The following is a 27,614-nucleotide window of genomic DNA, read 5'->3' on the forward strand; positions in this document are numbered from 1 at the left end:
CAAATATTCAAATGTTTAGATGTGGAAATAAATAAACATCTGTTGCAACCCAAAAGGACTTTCCTAGCTTTATTACAACCTTTGAAAAACATGAAGTGAATGTTTTCTTGTGTTCCATTCTGTTCTTCATTCCTTCATTTCAGTAGCTTCCTAATAGCCAATCCAAAGCATATCTTACATGTTCTACTCTGTAGCACAGGGAACTCTATTCAGTCCTCAGTCCTCTGTAATGGCCTATATGGGAAAAGAATCTAAAAGAAAAGAGTGGGTATATGTATTAATATAACTGATTCAATTTGCTGGACACCTGAAATGAATGCAACGTTGTAAATCAACTATACTCAAATAAAAATTTTAAAAATAAATAAATTAAAATATATCTTATATCTGCCTACTTGTCTTCTTTCTTTTGATTCTTCTACGTCATTATCATCTTTACTCTCATCTCCTGTAGCAGATGGAATAGTGTTCTCCCCACTAGAAATACACATCCACCCTGAATCTCAGGTGCAGAAGTTTCGTGCTCGCTCAGTCATGTCCAACTCTTTGTGACCCCATGGACTGTAGCTGTCAACTCTTCTGTCTATGGGATGGACACTATTTAGGAAAAGGGTCTTTGCAGATATAATTAGTTAAGGATGTTGGGATGACATCATACTGGATTTATCATAAGAGACAACACAGAGACACATGGGCAAGAAGACATGCAGATAGAGGCAGAGACTGGAATATTTCACCCCCAAACAGGCCACTTTGGCATATTGATTACTTTGAATGAAAGGCACTTGAGACACATCAGGGGCAAGAAGGACACTGATCTTGCTCTTTTTCCTGAAAGCAGGAGATAAAGCTCCCGTATGAAAGTGTCCTCCTTGATCCGGGGGGAAGAAAGACTTTCTTATCACTAGAGATGGGCGGGGTTGGGGGTGGGGCTGGGGGGAGCTGGGGGCTAAGATCTGTACCAACATCCTTGTTAAACTAACCCTTATCTTCCAAGGTTACTTCTTCACCATTTACTACCCCTCAACATAAGCCCCTTTGTCTTCTCCATTTGTCACAGATTCCTTGTGTGCTTGTCTGAAAGATGTAAAAGCTTCCTGCTCTTGTTTTTAAAAATTGTGTGCTTTTCTCCTGTTAATTTGTTCTGTGTCAGTTTAATTCTTAGGCCCAGCCGGAGACCCAAATACGATTGAAGAGAGTTTTCCCCTCTTACAATTCTACTTTAAGTTTATGACCATGAACCCAAGTTGAGCCCCTATGTGATGCCACTTCACACTCAGCAAGAGACCTATAATTTAAAAAGGAAAACAAGTGCTGATGAGGATATGAGAGGAGTTGGGGCCGTCATACACTGTTGGTGGCAATAAAAAATGGCTCAGCCACCTTGGAAAACGGTTTGGTAGTTTCTTAAATGTTAAACACATTTACCGGATGACGCAGCAACCTCACTCCCAGGTATACAGTGAAGAAATCCAAACTACATACGCACAAAAACTTGGACAAAAATGTGAACAGCATCAGTCATAATACCCCAAAACAATTCAAATGTCTATCGACTGATGAACAGGTAAATAAAATGTGGCATATCCACACAATGGAATATTATTTGGCAATGAAAATGAGCAAGGGTGGGGAGTTCCCTGGTGGACTAGGGGTTGGGATTCTGGGCTTTCATTGTTGTGGCCAGGGTTCAGTCCCAGGTCAGGGAACTGATAACCAGGCAAAAAACAAACAGAAAGGAGTGGGGCACTTCAATATGGATGAACCTTGACAACACTGAAGCCAGTCACTGAAGACCATAAATTGTCATGATTCACTTTAGGTGAAATATCCAAAATAGGCCAATTCATTGAGGCAGAAAGCAGATGAGTAGTTGTGTAGGGTTTGGCGGAAAGCAAGGGGGTGGGGAAGAGTTAGAGGAAAATGGAAAGCGGCTGCTAAGGGTTTCTCTGAGGGATGACGCAAAGGTGAGATTGAGTGTGGCGATGATTGCACAACTGTGTAAAAACAGAATTGTAATTTAATGCGTGAATTGTATGCTATGTGAAATATTTCTCAATAAAGCTGTTAAAATATAGAAACCAACCATGGTTTCTAAATGGTAAACATACCATTTACCAAAAAAGTAACCGAAAACAAACAAGGCCGCTCAAGCGTGACCTGCCAGTGAAACCTTTCTAAATCCTTGTTTGGATTCCCACTCGTTCCTCTCTCAGGGTTTTCAGAACCGTGGCCCAAGAGCCTGCTATCCGTCTGTCTGTCCTCATCTCAGCCTTCACTCTTGTCCTCATCTCCACCTTCACAAGGACGGCTGCCAGTAAAGGTCTGTGTAATGAGTGAATTCTCATAATCACCTTGATACATTCTGTAACAGAACAAACAGATAGCTAATAGTTTGATCAATAAATATTCATAGCCGTGAACCTTGGCTTCATCAGCATCTGATAAACATTGCAGAACCTGAGGTTCTGAGAAGCACGCTGTGCTTAATAATCTCAGAGGTCGAGTATGTCAGATTCCCGGAGTGCTTGAACTCTGTTTTGATCTCAGCACTGTGCAGCCAACATTTTGCTGGGTTGCGGAGCAAGTTGCTGGGTTCATGGCTGGAGTGGGAATGCCCCAGCCCAGGTGCTTCCATCCCCTCTCCGGCCTTCAGTCTGCAGCCAGCTCTGGAGATGATTTAGTGCATCCAGACCCTATATCTGAGTCACCAAGACTGGCACTGTGAGCTCTTCTTCCCGAACTGATCCTGGAGACCTGCGCCTGGCCAGCAGGTGACAGTGATGGAGGAAGTGGCTGGTCCTGTCCTCCTCGTCCTGGCATTCCACTGAGAGCCTGCGGCCGGCCCCTTGGCTGGGCCTGTGGGGAGGACGGCGTAGGCGTTCCTCTGGTTCTACAGAGGAGGCTCCTGCCTGGCAGTTTTTAAAGGGAGGTTGTCAAGGTCCCTTTGACCATCTTCTCTCTCCATAGGTTTATCTGGTGACAGTGACACCGGGATGGTATCCATTTGGAAAATGAGCACTGGGCTCCTAAGGAGTTTTGAATAAGAATGTCACAGAGGAATGAGGGTCCCCAACACGCAACAGCCGTGAGGAGCAGCATGAATTTTCCGCAAGTCTCTGTGTTTTGGAAACCTGCTGAAGAGTCAACCAGATTGATGAAGCAACACACAAAGCAGGACTTGCCAGATGTTAGTGAGACTGGCTGCTGAAATCCCTTGGGAGACTGCCATGGGTCTGGGTTGGGAGATGACCCTGAGCCACATGCCTGAGTTTGGGAGGCCCTTGGGGACCTTCATGTCTTCGGCCAGCCCATCTCATCCCACCTTGGGCACTTGCTGCTTCTCTGTGCCTTGCTCTCCTCACTCCCCACCTGCCCGGGGTACTCCAGGTCCTCCCCGTGATCCCAGAGCCTGGAGGCAACTTGACGACATCTTCCAGGACAAACACACTGGCTGCGTGTCAACCTGCCTCCTTCGTGCTGATACCCCACCTCGAGGACACCTGGGGAGGGGAAACCAGTGCGGCCAGACCAGAGGCCTCTGTGTGTGTGGAGAAGCCCCTGTGGCGAAAGCTCCAGCAGGACAACGCCCTTTCCTCCTCCCAGGAAGGGATGGGGAAAGCAGAGACGCGTGGTCCTTGGAGATGGTGGAGTAGGTCAGGGAAAGACCCCTGTCTGCCTGGTTGCCTGTGAAGGCAAAGCAAATCGACAGTATTTCCTGAATGAATGAATGAAGATGAATGAGTGAAATATCATCATCTAGCCCCTCCCCCCCTCCTCCGTGAGGACCCAAGCATCTGACTTTGGTATGGTGGTTCTCTTCAGCTCGAGTGGGGTGGCTTGAGTGTCCCATGGACAATGTCCATCCCCGGCCTCCAAATCTCCTCCACTCCAAGGACCTTCCATCTGTCTTTTCAGCTGCCCACTCCTGTAGCCGCACCCTGCGCCTTGTCATCACCTGAAACTACCCCACCCCGGAAAGCTTAAATACCAGTATCCCACTCTCATACCCAGCTCCCACTCCACTGCCCTCAGCGCGCCCACACACACACACACGTACACACCTCTGCCTTCCCCTGCTTGGTCACCTCCTCCAAATGTGGCTTCTTTTCATACCAGGTAAACGGTCTGAACTGCCTTCTCATCAGCACCTCTGATGCTCTTACGTCCTGCCCTTCCCGTGAATCCACCTCACCTCATTTCAGCAAAACCCTTGGTGCTCAGTGTCCCCCCACCCCCCGGGCAGCCCAGCAGTGCCCGAGAGGCGCCCCCATGCTGCCCGGCTCCACACGTGGGCTCCTTGTCCGGTTGTCCCTTCCCTCCGTCACTCACCCATCCGTTCTTTCAACAGATATGCACTCAGCGCTGACTGCAGGCCAGGACTGTTCAAGGTGCCAGGGACTGAGTGGTGAAAGCTAGTTCTGGTCCTGCTCTCATAGACCTCCCTGCTCGTGGGGGACACGGTAAATTGACCCAAGACCATTGTGGTGACTCAGCCAGGTCTGCCTTGCTGCTCGGCTGCAGTCTCTCCTGGAGGCTTTGCAGCCTTCATTCTGAAGATGACCTCATCCCCCACTCCCCAGGAAAGTGATACCCTCAGATGTTAATGTTGCTTCTAATTCTGCCAGTCTATGGATTTACCATCTTATGTAGTCCTTCACCCCATTGCTGCCTTGTTTTTCTTGTTTAGAGGATGTGACAGGTCCCCCTCTTTGAGGCTGGCACCCCTTCCCCGGCTCATCACCAAAGTCTCCCCCATCTCCTCTGTCAGTTATCTCCTAGCTGTCTTTCAGCATCCAGCACACCGTCATTCTACGATTCTTCCCCTCAGCGTGCAAACTCAGCCTTCTTTCTTTCTGGATTGTTGTTTTAATTGTTGGCCGTGCCTTGCAGCTTGTAGGATCTTAGTTACCTGACTGGGGATTGAACCCGGGTCACCATGGTGAGTGTTGAATCTGAACCTCTGAACCACCAGGGAATTCCCTTAATCATCATCTCTCTTTAAACCTCCTTCCTTGGTCCTTGAGCCCTACTCCACTGCCCCCTCGCCCACCCCGGGTCTCTCTCCTTCATTCTAAATGTCCAGTGCTGTGTTCACATCCCGACCGCCAGGCACACCTGTGTTCCCCTGCCTGCGGAGGACCTACTGTGTGTACAAGCCTGTGCTCATGGCTAGGGGAACCACAGGGGACACAGGCCCTGGCCTCAGGCAGCTTCCATTCTAGTGTGGAAAGCAGGTCAGATGCAATTAAACAGATAAATAAGAATAAGAAATTCACTTTTTTTTTTTAAGTTCTTACAAAGAAGATCAAAAGGGGGAATTAGACTGAGAGTAGCTGGGAAAACCCACTTCAAATAGGGTTCTCCCTGGAGAAGTGACAGGGCCTTGAAAGTTTAGAGTGGCCCAGATTCATGAGGGATGGAGACAGGAAGAGCCGCACCTGGTAGGAGGAATCTCCCAGCTGAGTGTGTGTAGGTGGGCTCTGTTCCCTCTGCAGGCCGCCCCCATCTGGCTCTGTCCTCACCACTTCCTCAAACACAATCCTCCTCTCATTTTTCAGCCCAGGGAACGGGTGTGGTCATGTTTATTAGTGCTCCCCTACCTAGGTTGTTGTTCTGTCACCAAGTCATATCCGACTTTTTGTGACCCGATGGAGTACAGCACGCCAGGCTCCCCCATCCTTCACCATCCCCCAAAGTTTGCTCAAATTCATGTCCATTGACTCAGTGGTGCCATCCAACCATCTCACCCTCTGTCACCCTCTTCTCCTCCTGCTTTCAATCTTTCCCAACATCAGGATCTTTTCCGGTGAGTCAGCTCTTTGCATCAGGTGGCCAAAGTATTGGACAGCTTTAGCCTCAGTCCTCCCAACGAATAGTCAGGGTTGATTCCCTTTGGGATTGACTGGTTTGATCTCCTTGCTGTCCATGGGGCGCTCAAGAGTCTTCTCTAGCACCACAAATCGTTTAACACTCTCCTCTGGAATCACCCCTTCTTGGGACTTGCATGAGTCCATTGTCTTATGTGGTCACTCAGGCTCCTTCCTGTGTGTCTTTTCTCTGACCTCCCTTTATTTTTGTTGTCTCCATTCATTACCCACTGCTCTCTTGAGCTACACTGGAGGTTCATGGCTTTTGAGGGCTCACAGAACCCTTTGATCCTCTGTTGATCTCTCCTCCCAGGAAAAATATGTGTATATTACCTGTACATAGGTTTCTTTTCATATGATATCATCCAGGGGTTTGCGGGTCCACCTAGACTCTTGGATTCCAGATTAAGAAGCCTTATCTATACACTTTCCCAGAGTTATTTCATCCACTTCCACAGGAACTACTTGTTCTTCATAACTTTTAAAAATTCAAGTGTAGTGGAGAGGAAGGGATGAGTAGATAGAATACAGAGGATTTTTAAGATAGTGAAACTACTTTGTATTATATAATATTTTTGTAACACCTAATGGGAAAACTGAAATTTAAATTTGAGCCAACCCAATGCTATTACTCCAGTACTCTTGCCTGGAAAATCCCATGGATGGAGGAGCCTTGGTAGGCTACAGTCCATGGAGTCGCTGAGGGTTGGACACGACTGAGCGACTTCACTTTCACTTTTCACTTTCATGCATTGGAGAAGGAAATGGCAACCCACTCCAGTGTTCTTGCCTGGAGAATCCCAGGGCCCGGGGAGCCTGGTGGGAGGCTATCTATGGGGTTGCACAGAGTCGGACACGACTGAAGTGACTTAGCAGCAAGGCTATTACAATGATGAATACATGTCATTATACATTTTTGTCCAAACCCATAGAATACCAAGAATGAAACCTAATAGAAACTACAAACTTTGGGTGGTAATGAAAATCAGATGACAATATAAATTGGGATCTGTTTCTGGACCCTGTCTTCTTTTCCATGATATATTTGTTGATTCTTCCTTCAGAAGCACGCCATCTTGATTACGGTGACTTTATAGTAGGCCTTTAAATAGTCTCTAACTTTGTGGTTTTTTAAAAGTGTTTTGAAAATAATTTTTGTACGACTACACATTTTAGAATCAGCTTGTTAATTTCTACCAAAAAAAAAAAAAAAAAGCCTGCTGATGTTTTGCATTGAATCTACAGATTAGTGTGGTGAGAATGAACATCTTCTCATTTATTTATCTCCCCAACCTTCCACCCCTCCCCCACCACCAGGACCTGCTCTTGTGTTATCTACCATCATCCCTGACCCTGAAACTGGGAGGCACCTTTAACCTTGCCCTCTCCCTTAGCCCTAACGACAATCATGAAGGTCTGCTGATTTTTCTCTTTGTCTCTAGTGGTACCATGTGCAGGCCTTCCTCATTACTCACTCAGATAATTGCAATCACTGCTTAATAGCTGGACCCAGCAAATATAACTCACGTATCAGCCTGAGAGGCTGCTTTTGCAAATCTGACCCCACCCATCTAGCTTGACACCCATTAGCTCAGGGTGAATTTCCAGTTGGCTTAACTTGACATATACCAGTTCACTATCTGGCTCTTTTGTACCTTCTTGGCAGCATTTCCCAATATCCACTGCCCCTTCCTTTTCCTGAAAGCCTCCCTACCTCCTGAATGAGTTGGGGCCCCTTGTTGATGCACCCATCATGCCCGGTACATGGGACTGGGCACATAAGGCAGGGTCTCTTGCTCAAAAATTGTTAAGAATTTCAAGATACAACAGCAGAGTTTTAAACCAGGTGTGAGTGAGGCTCTTGTGAGCACAGGGCTCTTCATGACTGTACTGGGCCTTTGCATATCCCATGCTTGTCAGTGTCTCTGTTTCTATGGAGCAGGAAGCCCTAGAGCTCTGAAGAGCCCGGGCAGGTCATCTGTGAAGTGAGTTGCTTTTTTCCAAAACCAGTGGCTTTTGTTCCTTTGTGATCACTTTGATTGCTCTTAGATCAGAGAACATTGGCTACTATTATAGTCTAGCTGCTTAATTCTGACAACTGAGTCAACAAATAATTACGTTTGATGAGGCCAGCTGTGATCAGGGTATTTCGAGATGAAATGAGTTTGCCTGTGGTTTCGTCGTCAGCCAGTGACCCCACTGCAAAGGTGGGGATGGTGATAAACCTTCAGGCACAGAAGTCACCAGTTTTGGGGTAGTATAACCAGCCTGTGCTCATTCTCAGTAAACATCTGTTCTTATGCAAAGGATTCTACACATGAAACTCAGGTTTTCCAGGTGCCTCGGTGGTAATGAATCCGCCTGCCAATGTAGGAGGTGGGTTCGATCCCTGGGTTGGGAAAATCCCCTGGAGAAGGAAATGGCAACAGACTCCAACATTCTTGCCTGAAAAATCCCATGGATAGAGGAGCCTGGCTGGCTACAGTCCATGGGATCACAAAAGAAACAGACATGACTTAGTGACTAAACAACAAATACATTAAACTTTCCAAAAAAGCTCCTTTAAATAGACTGGAAATGCATGCCTATGTGTATCTAATGTTATTTACACAAAGTGTAAGTGTGTGATTGAAGGGGGAAATGTGCAGCGAGGTAGCATCCCACAGTCTGGGGCAAAGTATGGGGTGCTTGCTGTGATCTGCTTTGTTCTCAGGTCCTAGTGAGAGTCTTCACGGTCAAGTATAAGAAGCCTTCTAGTCTGACTTACTGCTACTTCCCCTGGCTTAGTTTCTCCTGCTCTGGACGCCTTTTCAGCATGGATTGTGCTCTATGCAGTCTTTTATCTCTAATACGCATGAGGTCTGGAAATAGGTCCAGTAAATGGCTAATGAATGGAACATAAAGGGAGGAAAAAAAGAGGGAAAGAATCAGAGGGGAGATTTCAGGGTTGGATTATATTATCTTGTGGAAATAAGATAACTTATATTACCCCCTACCACCACCACCTAGAGCAGACAATAAAGCAAAACACAGCCTTACTTAATCTAAAGTTCAGCTTAAGTTTGTCCATAATGTAGGTAATAACTCATTTCGGTTTAAGATAGCTAAATGCCCATATATGTAATACAAATGAAAACAAAAAAATTTAAAAACTAGCAGAAACAATAATAGATTTATATCGATAACATTTATGAAAGTTGTTTTCTTAATAACATGTATGTAACTTTGACTTTTTAAATTTAGTTGTTCATTTATTTATTCAACAGACATGGACTGTTTATTATGTGTCTACCTAGGGAACAGATTTCCATGATCAAACATTCTATAATTCACCATCATCCATTTGTGGATTTAACATACTTAAAAAGGAAATCTTTTTAACAGTAAAAATATTAAGTCTATTCCTCTCTCTCTCTTTCTTGCCCAAGCTATATAAAACGGACAAAAAGCATAACACAAGGCCATGTGAAAAAGCAGGGCAGCACCAATGTGCAAACTGCGTGTGCATTCCAGAAAACTTGAACATTATCTCGTAATATTGACTCTGGAATCTGTGTGCCAATTCAGCCCACAGAGAAAGACTTACATGGTAGTATCTTATTTTCATATAATAATGTCATCTGCAAAGCATTTTCATAGGTGTAATGTCACTTCAAATATGCCTTCTAGAACCCAACAACCTGAAGCAGACATATTGACAAATACCTGAACACATAGTAGTAACTCAAAAGCTACATTTTTTTTTTGGCTGCACGGGGTCTTCACTGCTGCACATGGGTTTTCTCTAGTTGTGGTGAGTGGGGGCTACTCTCCTGTTGAGGAGCTCGGGCTCTAGAGCATGCAGGTTTCAGTAGCTGTGGCACGTGGGCTTTAGTTGCCCCGCACCATGTGGAATCTTCCCAGACCAGGCATCAAACTCTTGTCCCTTGCACTGGCAGGTGGATTCTTAACCACTGGACCACCAGGAACATCCCTCAATAGATATTTGCTGAATGAGTATATGAGTGAATATGGTTACAGGACACATAATCAAGAGCAAAGTATTAAAAGAATACAAACATTTTATAGGTAAGTCCTAAAGGCATTTCAATCTGAATACACGTGTACTTAATTTAGTTTCTCAAATCCTCGCTGTATCTCAGGAGGGATTCTCTTCTTCTCTGGGTGGGAAAGACAACCTGTCCATGCCGATTGTGATGACAGTGATGGTGATGGTGACGACCATACAAGCTGCACACGGTTAGGCAGAATTCCCGGATGACCCAATGTCCTTCACCTTTGCATAATTCCCTCCTCTGTAAATATTATGTTACATCACATGACAAAAAGGTTTTGCAGATGTAATTAAGGTTACTAATCAATTGATCTTAAGATAGGGCTCACCCACTCACATGAGTCCTTCTCTGTTGGATGCAGAGGGGAAGTCTGAGACCTGCTTTGGCTGGCTTGAAAGACTACAAGTGTCTATTCCACGAGTTGCCCGTGGCGGGAGGGGCAGCTGAGGTCACAGGGGAAGAACCTGTGATCAGCTTCTGGGAGCTAGGAGTGGCCCCTGGCTGACAGCCAGCAAGGAAATAATAAGGGATCTCAGTTCTACAACTGCAGAACACTGAATTCTGCCAAAAGCAAGAATGATCTGGGAAGCCGCTTTCTCCCCAGAGCCTCCAGACCAGCCAGACTGGATGACACCATGGTTTCTGCCAGAGAACCAGCCATGCCACACTAGTCTTCTGGCAGACAGAGCTGTGGGTCAATATTGATACTGTTTTAAGCCACTACAGCCCCTGGAGAAGGGAATGGCTACCCACTCCAGCCTTCTGGCCTGGAGAATCCCATGGACAAAGGAGCCTGGCAGGCTACAGCCTATGGAGTCACAAAAAGTCGGACATGACTGAGCAAATTTCACTTCACTTTAAGCCACTACGTTTGTGGTAATTTCCTATTAGCAACAGAAAACCAATCCAGTTGTTGATGATATTTTTAAGGTGTGGAAAATTCCTGTGCAGTTTACGGGGAAGCCCGAGCGATGATTTAGAGAAACAGGGAAATAGGTGGGCTTGGCACCCTGGGCTGGGCAAGGTGTGGCCAGCCACCAGGAACTTCAGAATTCTGAAACGGGGTCTGACAGGCGGGAAGAAGACCATGCCATCAGCAAGAGCCTGAAAGACAGAGCATTATCTTTGGGAATCACTTAGAATAACATCGTCCTCTTTCATTCAACAAATTTATATTTGTTCTGTTCTCAGTGTTGCATGTAATTATATATATGTATACCAGTCAGATGGATAAGGTCCCTGTTCTCAAGGGGCTTCCATGCTAGTGAGCATGGAGGAACCAGAGGATAAAAAAACTTTTATCAGTGTCTGAGAGCAAAGTCATTCCAGGTAATAAATGCAAGAAAGACAACGAAGCACATGAATGTGAAGGAGGCAGCCAGGTAGGGGTGGGACTGCTGGGGTCGAAGAAGGCATCCGGGGGTGGGGAGGGACATTTCAAATGAGATCCAGATGGTGCAAAGTGGCAAGATGGTAAGGTCAGAGCATTCTGGACAGAGAGAACAGCAAGTGCAAAAACCCTGAGGTCAGAAAAGCAAGTAAATAATGTGGCCAAGTCACTGGAGAGAAGGAGGTAGGCTGAAGACAGGCGGTGGAGGATCGCATCGGCATCAGGGAGGAGCTGGGATTTAAATGTGCGTGCACTGGGTTCTAAGCAGGAGAAGGGAATCATCTGATGTGGTGTTTCTAAAAGGTTGTTCTCAGGGCTAAGAGTCCAGGTAGGAGTGAGAGCAGGGAGGCCAGGGGTGAGAGGCATCAAGAGTTCTCGTTCTTGGGCCTCCCTGGTAGCCCAGTGGTAAAGAATCCACCTACCAATATGGGAGACACGGGTTCAATCCCTGATCAGGGAAGATCCCGCACATCTCAGAGCAACTAAGCTCGTGCAGCAACTACTAAAGCCCTTGCACCCTAGAGCCTGTGCTCCACAAGAGGAGTCATTGAAAAAAAAAAAGCATGCATACCACAACTAGAGAGTTGCCCCTGCTCAACGCAACTAGAGAAAAGCTCACGCAGCAGCAAAGACCCAGCCCAGCCACAAATCAATAAAAATAAATTTTTTTAAAGTATTCTGGTCCTAGCAGGATGACTCTCAATATCGGCCGATTCTTAAAAGACAAGCAGGCAAGCAAATAAAACACTTTTATTCTGAAGTAATTTGAGGTGAATTTAACTCAGATGACCATTTTATCTACTACTGTGGGCAGGAATCCCTTAGAAGAAATGGAGCAGCCATCATAGTCAACAAAAGAGTCTGAAATGCAGTACTTGGATGCAATCTCAAAAACGAAGAATGATCTCTGTTCGTTTCCAAGGCAAACCATTCAATATCATGGTAATCCAAGTCTATGCCCCGACCAGTAATGCTGAAGAAGCTGAACAGTTCTATGCAGACCTACAAGACCTTTTAGAACACCCAAAAAAGATGTCATTTTCATTATAGGGGACTGGAGTGCAAAAGTAGGAAGTCAAGAAACATCTGGAGTAACAGACAAATTTTGCCTTGGAGTACAGAATGAAGCAGGGCAAAGGCTAATAGAGTTCTGCCAAGAGAACGCACTGGTCGTAGCAAACACCCTCTTCCAACAACACAAGAGAAGACTCTACACATGGACATCACCAGATGGCCAACACCAAAATCAGACTGATTATATTCTTTGTAGCCAAAGATGGAGAAGCTCTATACAGTCAGCAAAAACTAGACCGGGAGCTGACTGTGGCTCAGATCATGAACTCCTTGTTGACAAATTCAGACTTAAATTGAAGAAAGTGGGGAAAACCACTAGACCATTCAGGTATGACCTAAATCAAATCCCTTATGATTATACAGTGGAAGTGAGAAATAGATTTAAGGGACTAGATCTGATAGATAGAGTGCCTGATGAACTATGGACGGAGGTTTGTGACATTGTACAGAAGACAGGGATCAAGACTATCCCCATGGAAAAGAAATGCAAAAAAGCAAAATGGCTGTCTGAGGAGGCCTTACAAATAGCTGTGAAAAGAAGAGAAGCGAAAAGCAAAGAAGAGAAGAAAAGATATACCCATTTGAATGCAGACTTACAAAGAATAGCAAGGAGAGATAAGAAAGCCTTCTTAAGTGATCAGTGCAAAGAAACAGAGGAAAAATAATAGAATGGGAAAGACTAGAGATCTCTTCAAGAAAATTAGAGATACCAAGGGAACATTTCATGTAAAGCTGGGATCAATAAAGGACAGAAATGGTATGGACCTAACAGAAGCAGAAGATATTAAGTGGCAAGAATACACAGAAGAACTGTACAAAACAGATCTTCACGACCCAGATAATCATGATGGTGTGATCACTCACCTAGAGCCAGACATCCTGGAATGTGAAGTCAAGTAGGCCTTAGGAAGCATCACTATGAACAAAGCTACTGGAGGCGATGGAATTCCAGTTGAGCTATTTCAAATCCTAAAAGATGCTGCTGTGAAAGTGCTGCACTCAATATGTCAGCAAATTTGGAACATTCAGCAGTGGCCACAGGACTGGAAGAGGTCAGTTTTCATTCCAATCCCTAAGAAAGGCAATGCCAAAAAATGCTCAAACTACCTCACAATTGCATTCATCTGACATACTGGTAAAGTAACGCTCAAAATTCTCCAAGCCAGGCTTCAGCAATAAGTGAACCGTGAACTTCCAGATGTTCAAGCTGGTTTTAGAAAAGGCAGAGTAACCAGAGATCAAATTGCCAACATCCCCTGGATCATCAAAAAAGCAAGAGAGTTCCAGAAAAACATCTATTTCTGCTTTATTGACTCTGCCAAAGCCTTTCACTGTGTGGATCACAATAAACTGGAAACTTCTGAAAGAGATGGGAATACCAGACCACCTGACCTGCCTCTTGAGAAACCTGTATGCAGGTCAGGAAGCAATAGTTAGAACTGGACATGGAACAACAGACTGGTTCCAAATCGGGAAAGGAGCACATCAAGGCTGTATAATGTCACCCTGCTTTTTTAACTTCTATGCAGAGTACATCATGAAAAACGCTAGACTGGATGAAGCACAAGCTGGAATCAAGATTGCCAGGAGAAATATCAATGACCTCAGATATGCAGATGACACCACTCTTATGGCAGAAGAAGAACTCAAGAGCCTCTTGCTGAAAGTCAAAGAGAAGAGTGAAAATGCTGGCTTAAAGCTCAACATTCAGAAAACGAAGATCATGGCATCTGGTCCCATCACTTTATGGTAAATAGATGGGGAAACAGTGGCTGACTTTATTTTTGGGGCTCCAAACTCACTGCAGATGGTGATTGCCACCATGAAATTAAAAGACGCTTACTCCTTGGAAGGAAAGTTATGACCAACCTAGATAGCATATTCAAAGGCAGAGACATTACTTTGCCAACAAACTTCCATCTAGTCAAGGCTATGGTTTTTCCAGTGGTCATGTATGGATGTGAGAGTTGGACTATAAAGAAAACTGAGCGCCGAAGAATTGATGCTTTTGAACTGTGGTGTTGGAGAAGACTCTTGAGAGTTCCTTGGATGGCAAGGAGGTTCAACCAGTCCATCCTAAAGGAGATCAGTCCTGAATATTCATTGGAAGGACTGATGTTGAAGCTGAAACTCCAATACTTCGGCCACCTGATGTGAAGAGCTGACTCATTTGAAAAGACCCTGATGCTGGGAAAGATTGAGGGCAGCAGTAGGGGACAGAGGATGAGATGGTTGGATGGCATCCCCGATTCGATGGACATGAGTTTCTGTAAACTCTGGGAATTGGTGATGGACAGGGATGCCTGGCGTGCTGTGGTCCATGGGGGTCTCAAAGAGTCGGACACGACTGTGCGACTGAACTGAAGACATTAACGTTGGTGCAGTTTTTATTAAGTAAACTACATACTGCATTCACATTTTACCAGTTTTTTCACTAACGTCATCTGTCTGTTCCAAGATCGAATCCAGGACACTGTCATGTTGCATTTAGGACTTAATTCTTTCTAGTGTTTTATTTAAGGATGCACAAATGTAAACCCAGCTGTAAGTTTATTAGGCTTTTAGCTCTTGTATTACTGTACACCAAAACAAACTCATAAGTTATTTTCATGCAAAACTGAAAAAAAAAAATAAAACCAATATAACTCAAATTAATTTACTATGATGATTATTTTTTTAAACGAAAATCAATTGTTGCTTTGCTAAATGAGTATGCAGCACTGCTACGGCCTGAGGGCTTTCACATTCTCTGTCCCTACCCTATTTACTTCTTCCCACCACTGTTATCTATTTGGTCAACTGCAAAACCTTATTTCACACAGCAAGCCATGACATATTGGATTTTCAGTAGGCTCAGACTCGCCCCTACTCTATTTTTTCACACTATCGCCTCTCCTTCCAACCACTGAACTGAGATAATAAAAGCAGTGGCAGGTGGACCCAGTGAACTGTAAACTTAAACACAAACCTGGTGATGGTACGAGCAGTAGTACTTTTCAGAAGATGCCAATCAGAGAATTAGATATGCTTATATCAACTGTTTAAAAGGTTATTGTTGAAATAGAAAAAAAAAAAACCACCACCTGAGTTGCTATTTTACAAATACATCTGTAAGCCCTAGTTTAAGAAAACACTGCAGCGATGTTACACATAATGTATGATGAGAATCTAGATTATGTAAAGCCTCCTGGAGATGAAGGAGATTGAGTGGGAGTTACTGAGGTACATGGGGATGGGGTGGAAGTAGTCAGAAGAGCAGGTGCAAAGACTTGAAGGAGGCGTGAGAGAAGGTCTCGCATTTTTCTACTTTTTATTGGAGTTTAGCTGCTTTGCAGTGTTAATTTCTACTGTATGACAAAGCAAATCGGCTATCAGTTCAGTTCAGTTCAGTCGCTCAGTTGTGTCCGACTCTTTGCAACCCCATGGACTGCAGCACGCAGGGCCTCCCTGTCCATCACCAACTCCCGGAGTTTACTCAAACTCATCTCCATTGAGTCAGTGATGCCATTGAATCGGCTATACATATACATATATTCCGCCCTTTTTGGATTTCCCTCCCTTTTAGGTCACCAGAGAGCCATGAGTAAAGTTCCCTGTGCTATACAGTAGGCTCTAGTTAGCTGTCTATTTTATCCATCATATCAATAGTGTACGTGTGTCAGTCCCATTCGGGGGTCTAATATTTTTCAAGCTGTATGTATTTCAGCCCGGAGAGTCTAGGGAGTGAGGGTGCAGATAAGAGAGGTGCTGGGGAGGGGCCAGCACCAGGTGCGGTGGCTGGGCAAGTCAGAAGGGGGCAGCCAGGTTGTTCATATGTGTTCTTCTAGGTTTGCGGAGAACTAAAAAGTTTTGAGGTGGAGTGTTAACGTGATTGGGTTTGCCTATTAGAGACATGACTTTGTCTCCTGTGAGAGTCAGATTTGAGGCACGAAGATCAGAACAAAAAGATTTTGTTGGGCCAGGTGGGAGAGGATGAGATTTGATCTCGTCTCACAGTGAGAACACAGAAGAATGAATTCGACATCTGAAAGGTAGAATCAAAAGGATTTGGGTATGAATGGGCTGTGGAAGTAAGGAATTGGGAGAGGGATCTTGAAGGCTGCTTGAAGGTTTCTGGAATGGCAACTAATAACACAGCATTTAAGGTTATTTAGAGTCTACAACTTGATTTTTTTTTTCTTAAACTGTTTTTAATGTTTTGGTTCCCCAGCATTAATAATAACAACTAGAGCATAGGGCTTACTATGTCAGGAAGTGTTCTAAGCGCCCCATATATATTTTATTGACTCTAAAAGCTCATTAACTATAAGATGCACCATTATCCCATGTACTATTAGAAGAAAAATTACTGTCAATTAAATATGCTTGACACACAAGACACATCCTGATTTCAAAGTAATAGATATCCTGGACTCAATGATTTATGGCATGCACTCATTTTATCTTTATGTCAAGCCCTCTGAGGTAGATTCTATAATTATCCTCATTGTTCAAATGAGGAAAACAGAGGCAGAGAGATTACAAAACTTGTTCTCTCCAGTCTCTATCCAGGTAGTCAGTGGTAGGGCCAGAATTTGGATCCAGGCAGTCTGGCTTTAAAGTCTGTGCTCTTAGCTCCAAGGATAGGTATTGAATAAAGCACTACATTCAAGTTCATCCCACTCTAATGACTGATATTTGTGTTAGAGATGAAACTAGAAACACCTGAGAAGCAGCACCTGCTTTGTAGTTCCACCCTATAAAACACTGGATTGAACCCTCAGGCCAGTGACTGCGGGGAGGGCGCCATCCTGGCACGGAGGACCGAGAACACCTTGTTCTATCTGGCAGAAAGCACTGCATTCCTTCAAGTGTGTTTCCTGACTCTAAGCTATGACATTTCTTGTTGGAGAGACAAGGTGTATAACTGGGCATGTTTGAAACAACCATCATCTGTCAGAGAGCTGTGCTGTTTTCAATATTCCAAAGGCCAAAAGGTAGGTAACAAATAACTAGGACTTTGGGTCAGGTTGAGGAATGATCAATTGATACATTTTTAAATCAAGAAATCTTTACGAGAGTGTGCTATGTGCCAGGCACTGGGGTAGGCCCAGGAAATCCAGAGATAAATTAAGCCCCAGACTTGTCATCACATCTAGATGGAAGGGGTGGTCAGACAAGTACATTACAACCCACAGAGGTAATTGTCATGGACTGACTTCAAATCTTTCAAAGTAATCCAAGGATGAGGAAATGGTGAGGGTGTAGCTGAAACATGATGGTTCATGTGTGAATTGTTGACACTGGGTTTTACATATATGAGTTCAATACACTATTATACTTCTAAATACATAAAACAAAATCTCTATGATAAATGAGGTAGAAAGAAAACAGGGTGAAGAACACGTTCAAAAGGACTCTACACCACATGGAAAAAACCTAAGGGTTCATCAACAGATAAATTGTGTGTGTGTGTATGTCCATCAACACATACAGTAGAATACCATGCAGTCATAAAAAGAATGAAACCTTGCCATTAGCAGCAACATGGAAGAACTTGGGGGGCATTATGCTAAGTGAAATAAATCAGTCAGAGAAAGATAAATACGTATGATGTTGCCTATATATGTATTATGTTTATTCTAAAAACTACAGCAAACTAGCTGTAACAAAAGAAGCAGAGAGAGAGAACAAACTACTGGTTATCAGTTATGGGGGACAATAAAGGGGTGGGGGAGTGGGAGGCGCAAACCACTGGGTGTAAGACAGGCAAAAGGATGCATTTAAAACATGGGGAATATAACCAATATTTTGTAATAACTGCAAACTACAAATAATTATAAAAGTCAGTATTTCATAGTAACCTTTAAAAATTTAGAAATTAGTTTTTTAATTTTTAAAAAGGAGCCCATCCCAAGTTTAAAGAAAGGAAGTTTTATGGGCTTTATTTTTTAAAAAAATGACATTTTAATTAGCCTTGAGAGATTGTGACTTAAAAGGAAAACAGTGCCTGAAGGAAACTGCCAAGAATAGGCATCTAGCATAGCATGCCATCCACATTGATTATTATTTGTAGGATTTTGTGTATTTTGGTAATAAAAATCTACTAAAAAAAGGCATTTATTCAGTACAGTGAAAGCATAGGAGAATGAGAAAAATATTCTACTCCAAGAATTCCTAAGTCCTCAGATCTAGGCAACAGTAAAGGCAGGTCTCTAAGTAACTGGATGATCAGCAGAGAAGGTTGTGAACCTTCTGAAAATGATACGTAAGTGAGGGGGTGTGACTGTCAATACCGCCACACACCCATCTCATAAGATATCACGTTCAAATCCACTTCATTCCTGATCACTTTTCCTCTTTTTTTCTTAGGACTTTTTTTTTTTTTAATATCCTTATTTAGTGGAATTGCCAGGAAGGAAAAAAATCTTTCTCTACCCTTCTAGGTTCCTTTGGCTGGTTTAAGAATTAAATTGACATAAGACAGACTAATATGAGAAAAATCAAATAAAAGTGTACTAACATGAAACCACTACACCATTCAGGTATGACCTAAATCAAATCCCTTATGATTACACAGTGGAAGTGAGAAATAGATTTAAGGGCCTAGATCTGATAGACTGAATGCCTGATGAACTATGGACGGAGGTTCATGTCCAGTTCTAACTGTTGCTTCCTGACCTGCATATAGGTTTCTCAAGAGGCAGGTCAGGCGGTCTGGTATTCCCATCTCTTGAAGAATTTTCCACAGTTTATTGTGATCCACACAGTCAAAGGCTTTGGCATAGTCAATAAAGCAGAAATAGATGTTTTTCTGGAACTCTCTTGCTTTTTCCATGATCCAGCGGATGTTGGCAATTTGACATTTTACAGGAGACAGGGATCAAGACCATCCCCATGGAAAAGAAATGCAAAAAAGCAAAATGGCTGTCTGAGGAGGCCTTACAAATAGCTGTGAAAAGAGACGTGAAAAGGAGATATAAGCATCTGAATGCAGAGTTCCAAAGAATAGCAAGGAGAGATAAGAAAGCCTTCCTCGGTGATCAATGCAAAGAAATAGAGGAAAACAACAGAATGGGAAAGACTAGAGATCTCTTCAAGAAAATTAGAGATACCACGGGAACATTTCATGCAAAGATGGGCTCAATAAAGGACAGAAATGGCATGGAACTAACAGAAGCACAAGATATTAAGAAGAGATGGCAAGAATACACAGAAGAACTGTACAAAATAGATCTTCACGACCCAGATAATCACGATGGTGTGATTACTCACCTAGGGCCAGACATCCTGGAATGTGAAGTCAAGTGGGCCTTAGAAAGCATCACTATGAACAAAGCTAGTGGAGGTGATGGAATTCCAGTTGAGCTATTTAAAATCCTGAAAGATGATGCTATGAAAGTGCTGCACTCAATATGCCAGCAAATTTGGAAAACTCAGCAGTGGCCACAGGACTGGAAAAGGTCAGTTTTCATTCCAATCCCAAAGAAAGGCAATGCCAAACAATGCTCAAATTACCGCACAATTGCACTCATCTCACACGCTAGTAAAGTAATGCTCAAAATTCTCCAAGCCAGGCTTCGGCAGTATGTGAACCATGAACTTCCAGATGTTCAAGCTGGTTTTAGAAAAGGCAGAGGAACCAGAGATCAAATTGCCAACATCCGCTGGATCATGGAAAAAGCAAGAGAGTTCCAGAAAAACATCTATTTCTGCTTTATTGACTATGCCAAAGCCTTTGACTATGTGGATCACAATAAACTGTGGAAAATTCTGAAAGAGATGGGAATACCAGATCACCTGACCTGCCTCTTGAGAAACCTATATGCAGGTCAGGAAGCAACAGTTAGAACTGGACATGGAACAACAGACTGGTTCCAAATAGGAAAAGGAGCACGTCAAGGCTGTATATTGTCACCCTGCTTACTTAACTTATATGCAGAGTACATCATGAGAAACGCTGGGCTGGAAGAAGCACAAGCTGGAATCAAGATTGCTGGGAGAAATCTCAATAACCTCAGATATGTAGATGACACTACTCTTATGGCAGAAAGTGAAGAGGAACTAAAGAGCCTCTTGATGAAAGTGAAAGAGGAGAGTGAAAAAGTTGGTTTAAAGCTCAACATTCAGAAAACTAGGATCATGGCATCTGGTCCCATCACATCATGGCAAATAGATGGGGAAATAGTGGAAACAGCGTCAGATTATATTTTGGGGGGCTCTAAAATCACTGCAGATGATCACTGCAGCCATGGAATTAAAAGACGCTTACTCCTTGGAAGGAAAGTTATGACCAACCTAGATAGCATATTCAAAGGCAGAGACGTTACTTGCCAACAAAGGTCCGTCTAGTCAAGGCTATGGTTTTTCCAGTAGTCATGTATGGATGTGAGAGTTGGACTGTGAAGAAAGCTGAGCGCCAAAGAATTGATGCTTTTGAACTGTGGTGTTGGAGAAGACTTCTGAGAGTCCCTTGGACGACAAGGAGATCCAACCAGTCCATTCTAAAGGAGATCAGTCCTGGTTGTTCTTTGGAGGGAATGATGCTAAAGCTGAAACTCCAGTACGTTGGCCATCTCGTGTAAAGAGTTGACTCATTGAAAAAGACTCTGATGCTGGGAGGGATTAGGGGCAGGAGAAGGGGATGACAGAGGATGAGATGGCTGGATGGCATCACCGACTTGATGGAGGTGAGTATGGGTGAACTCCGGGAGTTGATGATGGACAGGGAGGCCTGGCATGCTGCAATTCATGGGGTTGCAAGGAGTCGGACACGACTGAGCAACTGAACTGAACTGAACATGAATACCTTAAATACCATCATTGCTGTTGCTGCTTAGTTGCTAAGTCCTGTCCAATTCTTTGGGACTCAATGGACTGTAACACACCAGGCTCCTCTGTCCATGGAATTTTCCAGGCAAGAATACTGCTTGTTGTTGTTCAGTCACTAAGTCGTGTCTGACTCTCTGTGACCCCATGGACTGCAACACACCAGATCTCCCTGTCCTTCACTATCTCCCAGAGTTTGCTCAAATTCATGTCCACTGAGTCGGTGATGCCATCCAACCATTCCATCCCTGTCACCTCCTTCTTCTCCTGCAAGAATAGTATGAAAAGGCCAAAAGAACACTGGAGTGGGTTGCCATTTCCTACTCCAGAGGATCTTCTGACCTAGGGACTGAACCCAAGTCTCCTGCATTGGCAGGTGGATTCTTTACCACTGAGCCATGTGGGGAGTCCAAATACCATCTTTAGCTAAAGACAAAAAATTGTTTTGCACGCTGGTTTGAGACTTCAAAGGCCAGGAAGGCAACTGACATGGAGATAAAAAGCAAATGTTTGGTAAACAAATAAATGCTTGCTGGGTTCCTCAGAGACAATAGGACACGGAGAAGAATTTTAACAGACTTTGGTAGGTTCCCTCTTGTCCACCACACCTAGTTCATTCTATAGTTATCTCTGGTGACAGCTCCCTTCCTAGAACAGGTCCTCTGGCTACATTCTGCTAGACAGAGAAGGGGAAGGTCAAGTCTCTTTCAATGTCTTTTGGACTGTGACTGTTTTCAGATGGAAATAATGCACATGCAAAAGAGACATGTTGGGGTGGTGAATTTTACTCTTCTATGGATGAATGCCAAATCCAGATGAAGGGACTTTCCTGGTCCCTACGGTGGATAGGAATCCGCTTGCCAATGCAGGATTCCATCCGGGTCTGGGAAGATCCCACATGCTGCTAAGCAGCTAAATCCACCTGTTGGCCGCATCCACTGAGCCTGCAAGCCCAGACTTCACAAGAGAAGACACCGCAGGGACATCAAGCATCGCAGTGAAGCCCAAGCATCACTAAAGAGCGCCACCCCGACCCAACGCCCATAAGTAGAGAAATCACATGCAGCAAAGAAGACCGATTGCAACCAATTGATAAATACTTAAAAAAAAATCCAGATAAAAAAAAATCACTTAATTATTAAATTTTCATCTTTGGCCACTCCATGCAACACCCGGGACCTTCGTTTCCCGAGCAGGGACTGAACCCCTACCACCTCTAGAGGAAGCCCAGGATCGTCGGGGCAGTCCCCCCCCAATTTTTCTTTTTTAAATACATCTCCAAAAGCATTTATTTCTATGGGAAGATTGCAGAAACACCGGCGAGAACGGAATTTTACTTCCACTCCGCATTTGCTCACAGGTCTCCTTCTCTACCTGGCTTCACTGACTGGGAGCCACTCGCCCCATTCCCGAAGGCTTCCAGTCAGCCCGGCCAGCCACGCCCTCCGGGGTACCTCGACGCCTCGGCCCGGGCAGCGACCCTAAGAGCTTCCTGCGTCTCCCTGCCGTGAGGAGGGAGAGCGATTTCGGCCCTCCCCATCTTCACATGGCTCCCAGGACGCTGCCATCTCTCCGAAATCCTCACCGGATCCTCTCCCCTAATTCCGTCACTTCCGGAATCGGCCATTTCCCACCCCCCCGCCCCAACTTCCCCGGCACCCGGAAGTGCGTAATCACCCAGCGCCGGCGCTGGCCGGCGCTCGCGCCTGACGCTGCTCAGGCGCTCCGGGAGGCTTTCTTAAGTTTCTCATGCTCGCTTGCTCCGCGTGGAGAGGGTCCCGGACAGGAACGGGGATTGTTCCCTCCTCGGCGCCGCCATGCAGGTCTCCAGCCTCAACGAGGTGAAGATTTACAGTCTAAGCTGTGGCAAGTCCCTTCCCGAGGTGAGTCAGGTCGGGTCCTCCTCCTCGCGGATGCCCCTCTCTCCTCCGCTCCGTCCCTGGCAGTTTCTGCTGGCCCCGGGCCGGCCCCGGGCCGGGGGAGGCTCAGAGGCGAGGGATGGTACCTGGGGAAGCTGATCGGTGCTGGGAGACGACGACCGCGCTGTTAGCGCGCCAGAAATTGGGCCTCGGGGTAATCAGGATGGATGAGTTTTTCTTGAACTATTTTGGGGGAAAGTTCTCTAGACAGAGGAAGTGTCCCTTTGGACTTGTATGGATGTTCAGAATCGCTGCTACAACCAAGGAGGAAAACGTGGACAGTTTGGTTGACAGATATTTCTCCCCCGTTTAAATGCCCCTCATCAGCTTCCCTGGTGGCTCAGACGGTGAAGGATATGCCTACAATGCGGGAGATCCAGGTTTGATCCCTGGGTCCGGAAGATCCCTTAGAGAAGGGAAGGGTAACCCACTCCAGTGTTGTTGTCTGAGGAATCCCACGAACTGAGGAACCTGGTGGGCTACAGTCCCTGGGGTCGCAAAAGAGCCGGATAGGACTGAGCGACTAACACTTTGACTTTTTTCAGCTGTTCTTGAAATTCTGTTATATGCCAAGTTCTAGAAATACAGCAGTGAAGGGAAATGCAGGCTTTGCAGCTGCAGAATTTATGACATGGACATATTTTTGAACCTTGCTGAAGTTAACTTAATATCATTGAGTCTTTAGACGTCAAAACTGGAAGGGGCTTGGAAAGTCAGTGGTTCTCTTCCAATCTTTTCATGTTAGAAATATGCAAAGTTCCAGGGAGGGGAAAAGTGACTTGTCCAGGGGTCACACACCTAGGCTCTGACACATCGATGTTATTTCTTAAGAGTGATGGTCAAGCCACTGTGGAAGCACTACCAGTGAGAAGAAAATTTGGCAGAAGGTCTTTTCCACTTGAGACTACTTGTTAGACATGGCCCTTCCTACATCCTGCTGTTGGTCTGAGTTCTGCCCTTGGGAATCAGAATCAATTTAGCTTTTTCTTGTGTCCGACCCTAAAAGGTTTGGAGCCAAGGATCAGTTTCGTCTCAGAATTCAGGCTAAATAATTCCTCCAGCTGTCACACAGCACGATCCCTCTCAGTTTGTTCTTTTCCTCCGTGCATTTCCTGGGACGTGAGTACGTGCAGGCAGCCCTGAGCTAAGTGTTGGGATACGTGACGAACCGGTCGGATATGGTTTCCTGTTGGAGAAAAAGGTAATAAGTAAGCAAATAGAACAACTTCAGATACCGATAAGTGCTTTGAATGCTGAGTGTCTATAAGAGAGCTGTTGTGGATGAAGTGTTCAGAGAAAGTGGTTTGGACTAAAGCCTTGAGGGCAGTCTTCTCTACAAGAGGCAACCTTTGAGCAGAAACTTGGATAATGAAAAGGATGGAGTCTTGTGAAGATAAGGGGAAAGGAAGAGTTTTTTTGTGCTGAGAGAACAGGTGTCAATGACCCGCAATGGAATGCACTTGGCACATTGGAGACACAGAAGCATCACGGTGGTGGCTGTGGAATGCTCAGTGGGGTGGGAGAGTCGGGGCAGATGAGACTGAAGAGATGGGCCTTGTAGGCTCAGGTAGAAAGTTAGGGTTTTATTCTTAATGCCTATGGAAGCTATTGTTGGGTTTCAAACTGGCTACTCCGTGTCAGATTACAGCAGCTGGGGAGAGTAAGTGGGGATGAGTTAGATGGTCCAGCTGAGAGACTGATGGCTTGGGCTAGGATGGTAGCAAAGGAGATACTAAGACTTGGTGGGGTAAAGGAGGTGTTTTGGAGATAGGCTAGTGGCGCTTGCTAGTGGGTTGAATAGCGGTAGGGAGTTGAGGTGAAGGGAAGGAAAGAATCCAGAGAGGACTCAGTGTTTGGATCTGAATGACTGGGGGCACGGTGTTGCTGATAGTTGAAATGGAGAATTGAGCACGTTGTGGGTCAGGGGGAAAGTAGTGGGCAAAAGAGATCAAGATTTTATTTCTTGATATTGAAGTTTTGACGTTCTAATAAACATCAGATGGAAATGTTGAGTAAACAGGTATGTGTATCATGCCAATGGAATCTCTGAATCTTCTTTTAAAGTAAATCTGACTTATCAACAAATTGACTATTTTGCTCTACCTACTTCAAATGTAAGATCCACTAGGGTTTGTTTTTTTTTCTCCCCCCAGTGATGGCAGGGTGCCTGTCTAGTGGGAGATTTAGATCATCAGCATCTCCGGAGCTTTTTTGCTGGGTTTCAGGTTAAATTATTTGGCATTGGTAAAGTGCCATTCTCTATTAGCAGTGATTTTATAGAACACAAAGAGGATGCCTGGAATCAGTGACAACTGTCAGGTCTTTGGTGAACTTTTAAAACTTAGACTGATTCATTCTTGTACCGGACAGACTCTGTCTAGTGTGCTGTCCTGGAGTGCTGTCAGTTTGTACAGAAACTCCAGCATGAATTGTCTTTCCTTCTTGTCATCCCTGTGGTACAGAATTTCTGGTCCTTTAAGGTCCCAGGCTCCCATTTAGAAGGCAGTCTCCATCCCCTTCTCTTTGCCCCATGGTCATGATGTATGAGCATCCCTCATAGCATGGGAATCATAGCATTGGGCTTCCCTCATAGCTCAGTTGGTAAAGAATCTGCCTGCAATGCAGGAGACCCCTGTTGGATTCCTGGGATGGGAAGATCCGCTAGAGAAGGGATAGGCTACCCACTTCAGTATTCTTGGGCTTCCCTGGTGACTCAGCTGGTAAAGAATCTTCAATGTGGGAGACCTGGGTTCAATCCCTGGGTCGGGAAGATACCCTGGAGAAGGGAAAGGCTACCCACTCCAATATTATGGACTGTATAGTCCATGGGGTCACAAAGAGTCAGACACGAATGAGAGACCTCACCTTCACTTTTCATGATGTATGAGACCAGCTGTTGAGTGAACTGGCCTCTTCTTGAGCATAACTTCTGAGAAGAGGAACCTGAATACCCTGTTAAAGGAGAAGCCCTGGTAATACACCTCTGTTTTGCTTGTCTTTTGTTGTTGTTTAGTTGATCAGTTGTTTCCAACTCTTTGTAACCCTGTGGACAGCAGCCCACCAGTCTCCTCTGTCCATGGGATTTTCCAGAGCAAGAATGTGGGAATGGGTTGCCATTTCCTTCTCCAGGGGATCTTCCCGACCCAGGGATCGAACCCAAGTCTCCTGCATTGGCAGGTGGATTCTTGACCACTGAGCCACCAGGGAAGCCCTTTGCTTGCGTTAGTTTGATGTAAAAGAACATATCGAGTGCCCAGAAATACAGTTTAACATCACCTTTAGTTGAAACATTATTGCCTCAAATGAAATCAGAACAATATAATCACAAAGACTAGTATAAACCCACAAATCAGTGCTCTGAAGACAAAGGCAGGAGGAGAACTCTGGCTCGGACTCAGGCCCTTCAAAGAGTGACACGTGTTGCAGTGTCCACCCTTCCTCAGGTATCACACATCACAGCGAGTGTCTTTAGGAGTGGGTCTGAGTGACCACAGAGCCCGAAAGATTATAATGTCCGGTGTCTAACATGGGCTCTACATTGGGTTTGTGCTTTTAGAAGTGGTATCTGTTAATCTTTCTCTTGGTTTTCTTTGATTTCTTGAGCATATGTTTTTTTAACCTTGTGATTATTGACATTTTGGGAGGGACAGTGCTTAGCGTACAGGCTGTCCTGTGCATTGTAGGAGGTTTGGCAGCATCCCTGACCTCTACCCACTAGATGCCAGGAGTGCCCACCCCGTCCCATTGTGCCAACCAAATACGCTTTAAGAATTGCCCCTAGTTGAAAATGGAGACTTTACTTTAAGGTAATTGTACTTTATGGTGCTTCATCATTGGATCTGTTCATGCAATGGGATTATATTGCTAGCTAAAATAAGGTATAGTAATTACAGAACAAAATGTGGTGTCTGTGAATATGAGTTTTAAAAGTATCATTTATTTATCATCAAGTCTCAGCTATTTATCTAGGTTTTTGTTTTGTAAAAAATATATTTATTTGAGACAGTTTCTCCATTTAATGTTTTGCTTTTTAAAATTTCACTTCAGGTGGTTCCATGTATTAGTTATAACCCATACTATTTGAGGCTTACTCCTTTCCCTTAGGTTGATTAGATGAGCTAGTTTTCTCTTGTGTAAAAATATGGTGGTTCTTAAAATATATTGTCTAGTATAGGAAAATGCATACCAGGAAAAATCTGTATTCCAGGATGTAACAATAGGGTTAGGATTACAGAGTATTTTCCTTTTCTATGTTACATATTTCTTTAAGTTTCAGTTTTTAAATATGAGCATGTATTATTTTTTGTAAGCAGAGAGACAGTTCAAGTAAATGTGTTTTAAAATGAAGTCTCTTCACTTTCTTTAAGTGGCTTTCTGACAGGAAGAAGAGGGCACTTCAGAAGAAAGATGTCGGTGAGTATAATTTATTTTTTTTTTCCCATTTCAGCCACATTTGTGATCCCTATTATAATGCTTTTACTCACGTATTATATTTAAG

General features: G+C 44.4%; 1 protein-coding gene and 1 long non-coding RNA gene across 3 annotated transcripts in view; one reads left to right on the forward strand and one right to left on the reverse strand.

Moving 5' to 3' along the window:
• Positions 1-55: 55 nt before the first annotated feature.
• On the reverse strand, positions 56-22,817 carry LOC133257448 (uncharacterized). Its single transcript, XR_009739558.1, has 2 exons — positions 22,572-22,817; positions 56-251 (listed from the first exon to the last, which is right to left on the reverse strand). It is a non-coding gene; the product is annotated as an uncharacterized LOC133257448 (long non-coding RNA).
• Positions 22,818-22,856: 39 nt separating this feature from the next.
• The window catches only part of NOL10 (nucleolar protein 10), an 89,877-nt gene continuing 85,119 nt past the window's right edge, over positions 22,857-27,614 (forward strand). Inside the window, exons 1-2 of one of the 2 annotated variants that reach the window (XM_061433316.1) lie at positions 22,857-23,080; positions 27,484-27,529. In XM_061433316.1, the coding sequence (XP_061289300.1) occupies positions 23,015-23,080; positions 27,484-27,529 (112 nt within the window). In that variant the 5' untranslated portion in view covers positions 22,857-23,014. The remainder of the gene's footprint in view (positions 23,081-27,483; positions 27,530-27,614) is intronic. The other variant, XM_061433314.1, reaches the window with a different exon arrangement.

Source organism: Bos javanicus, chromosome 11 (assembly GCF_032452875.1).
Source record: "Bos javanicus breed banteng chromosome 11, ARS-OSU_banteng_1.0, whole genome shotgun sequence".
Taxonomy (NCBI): domain Eukaryota; kingdom Metazoa; phylum Chordata; class Mammalia; order Artiodactyla; family Bovidae; genus Bos; species Bos javanicus.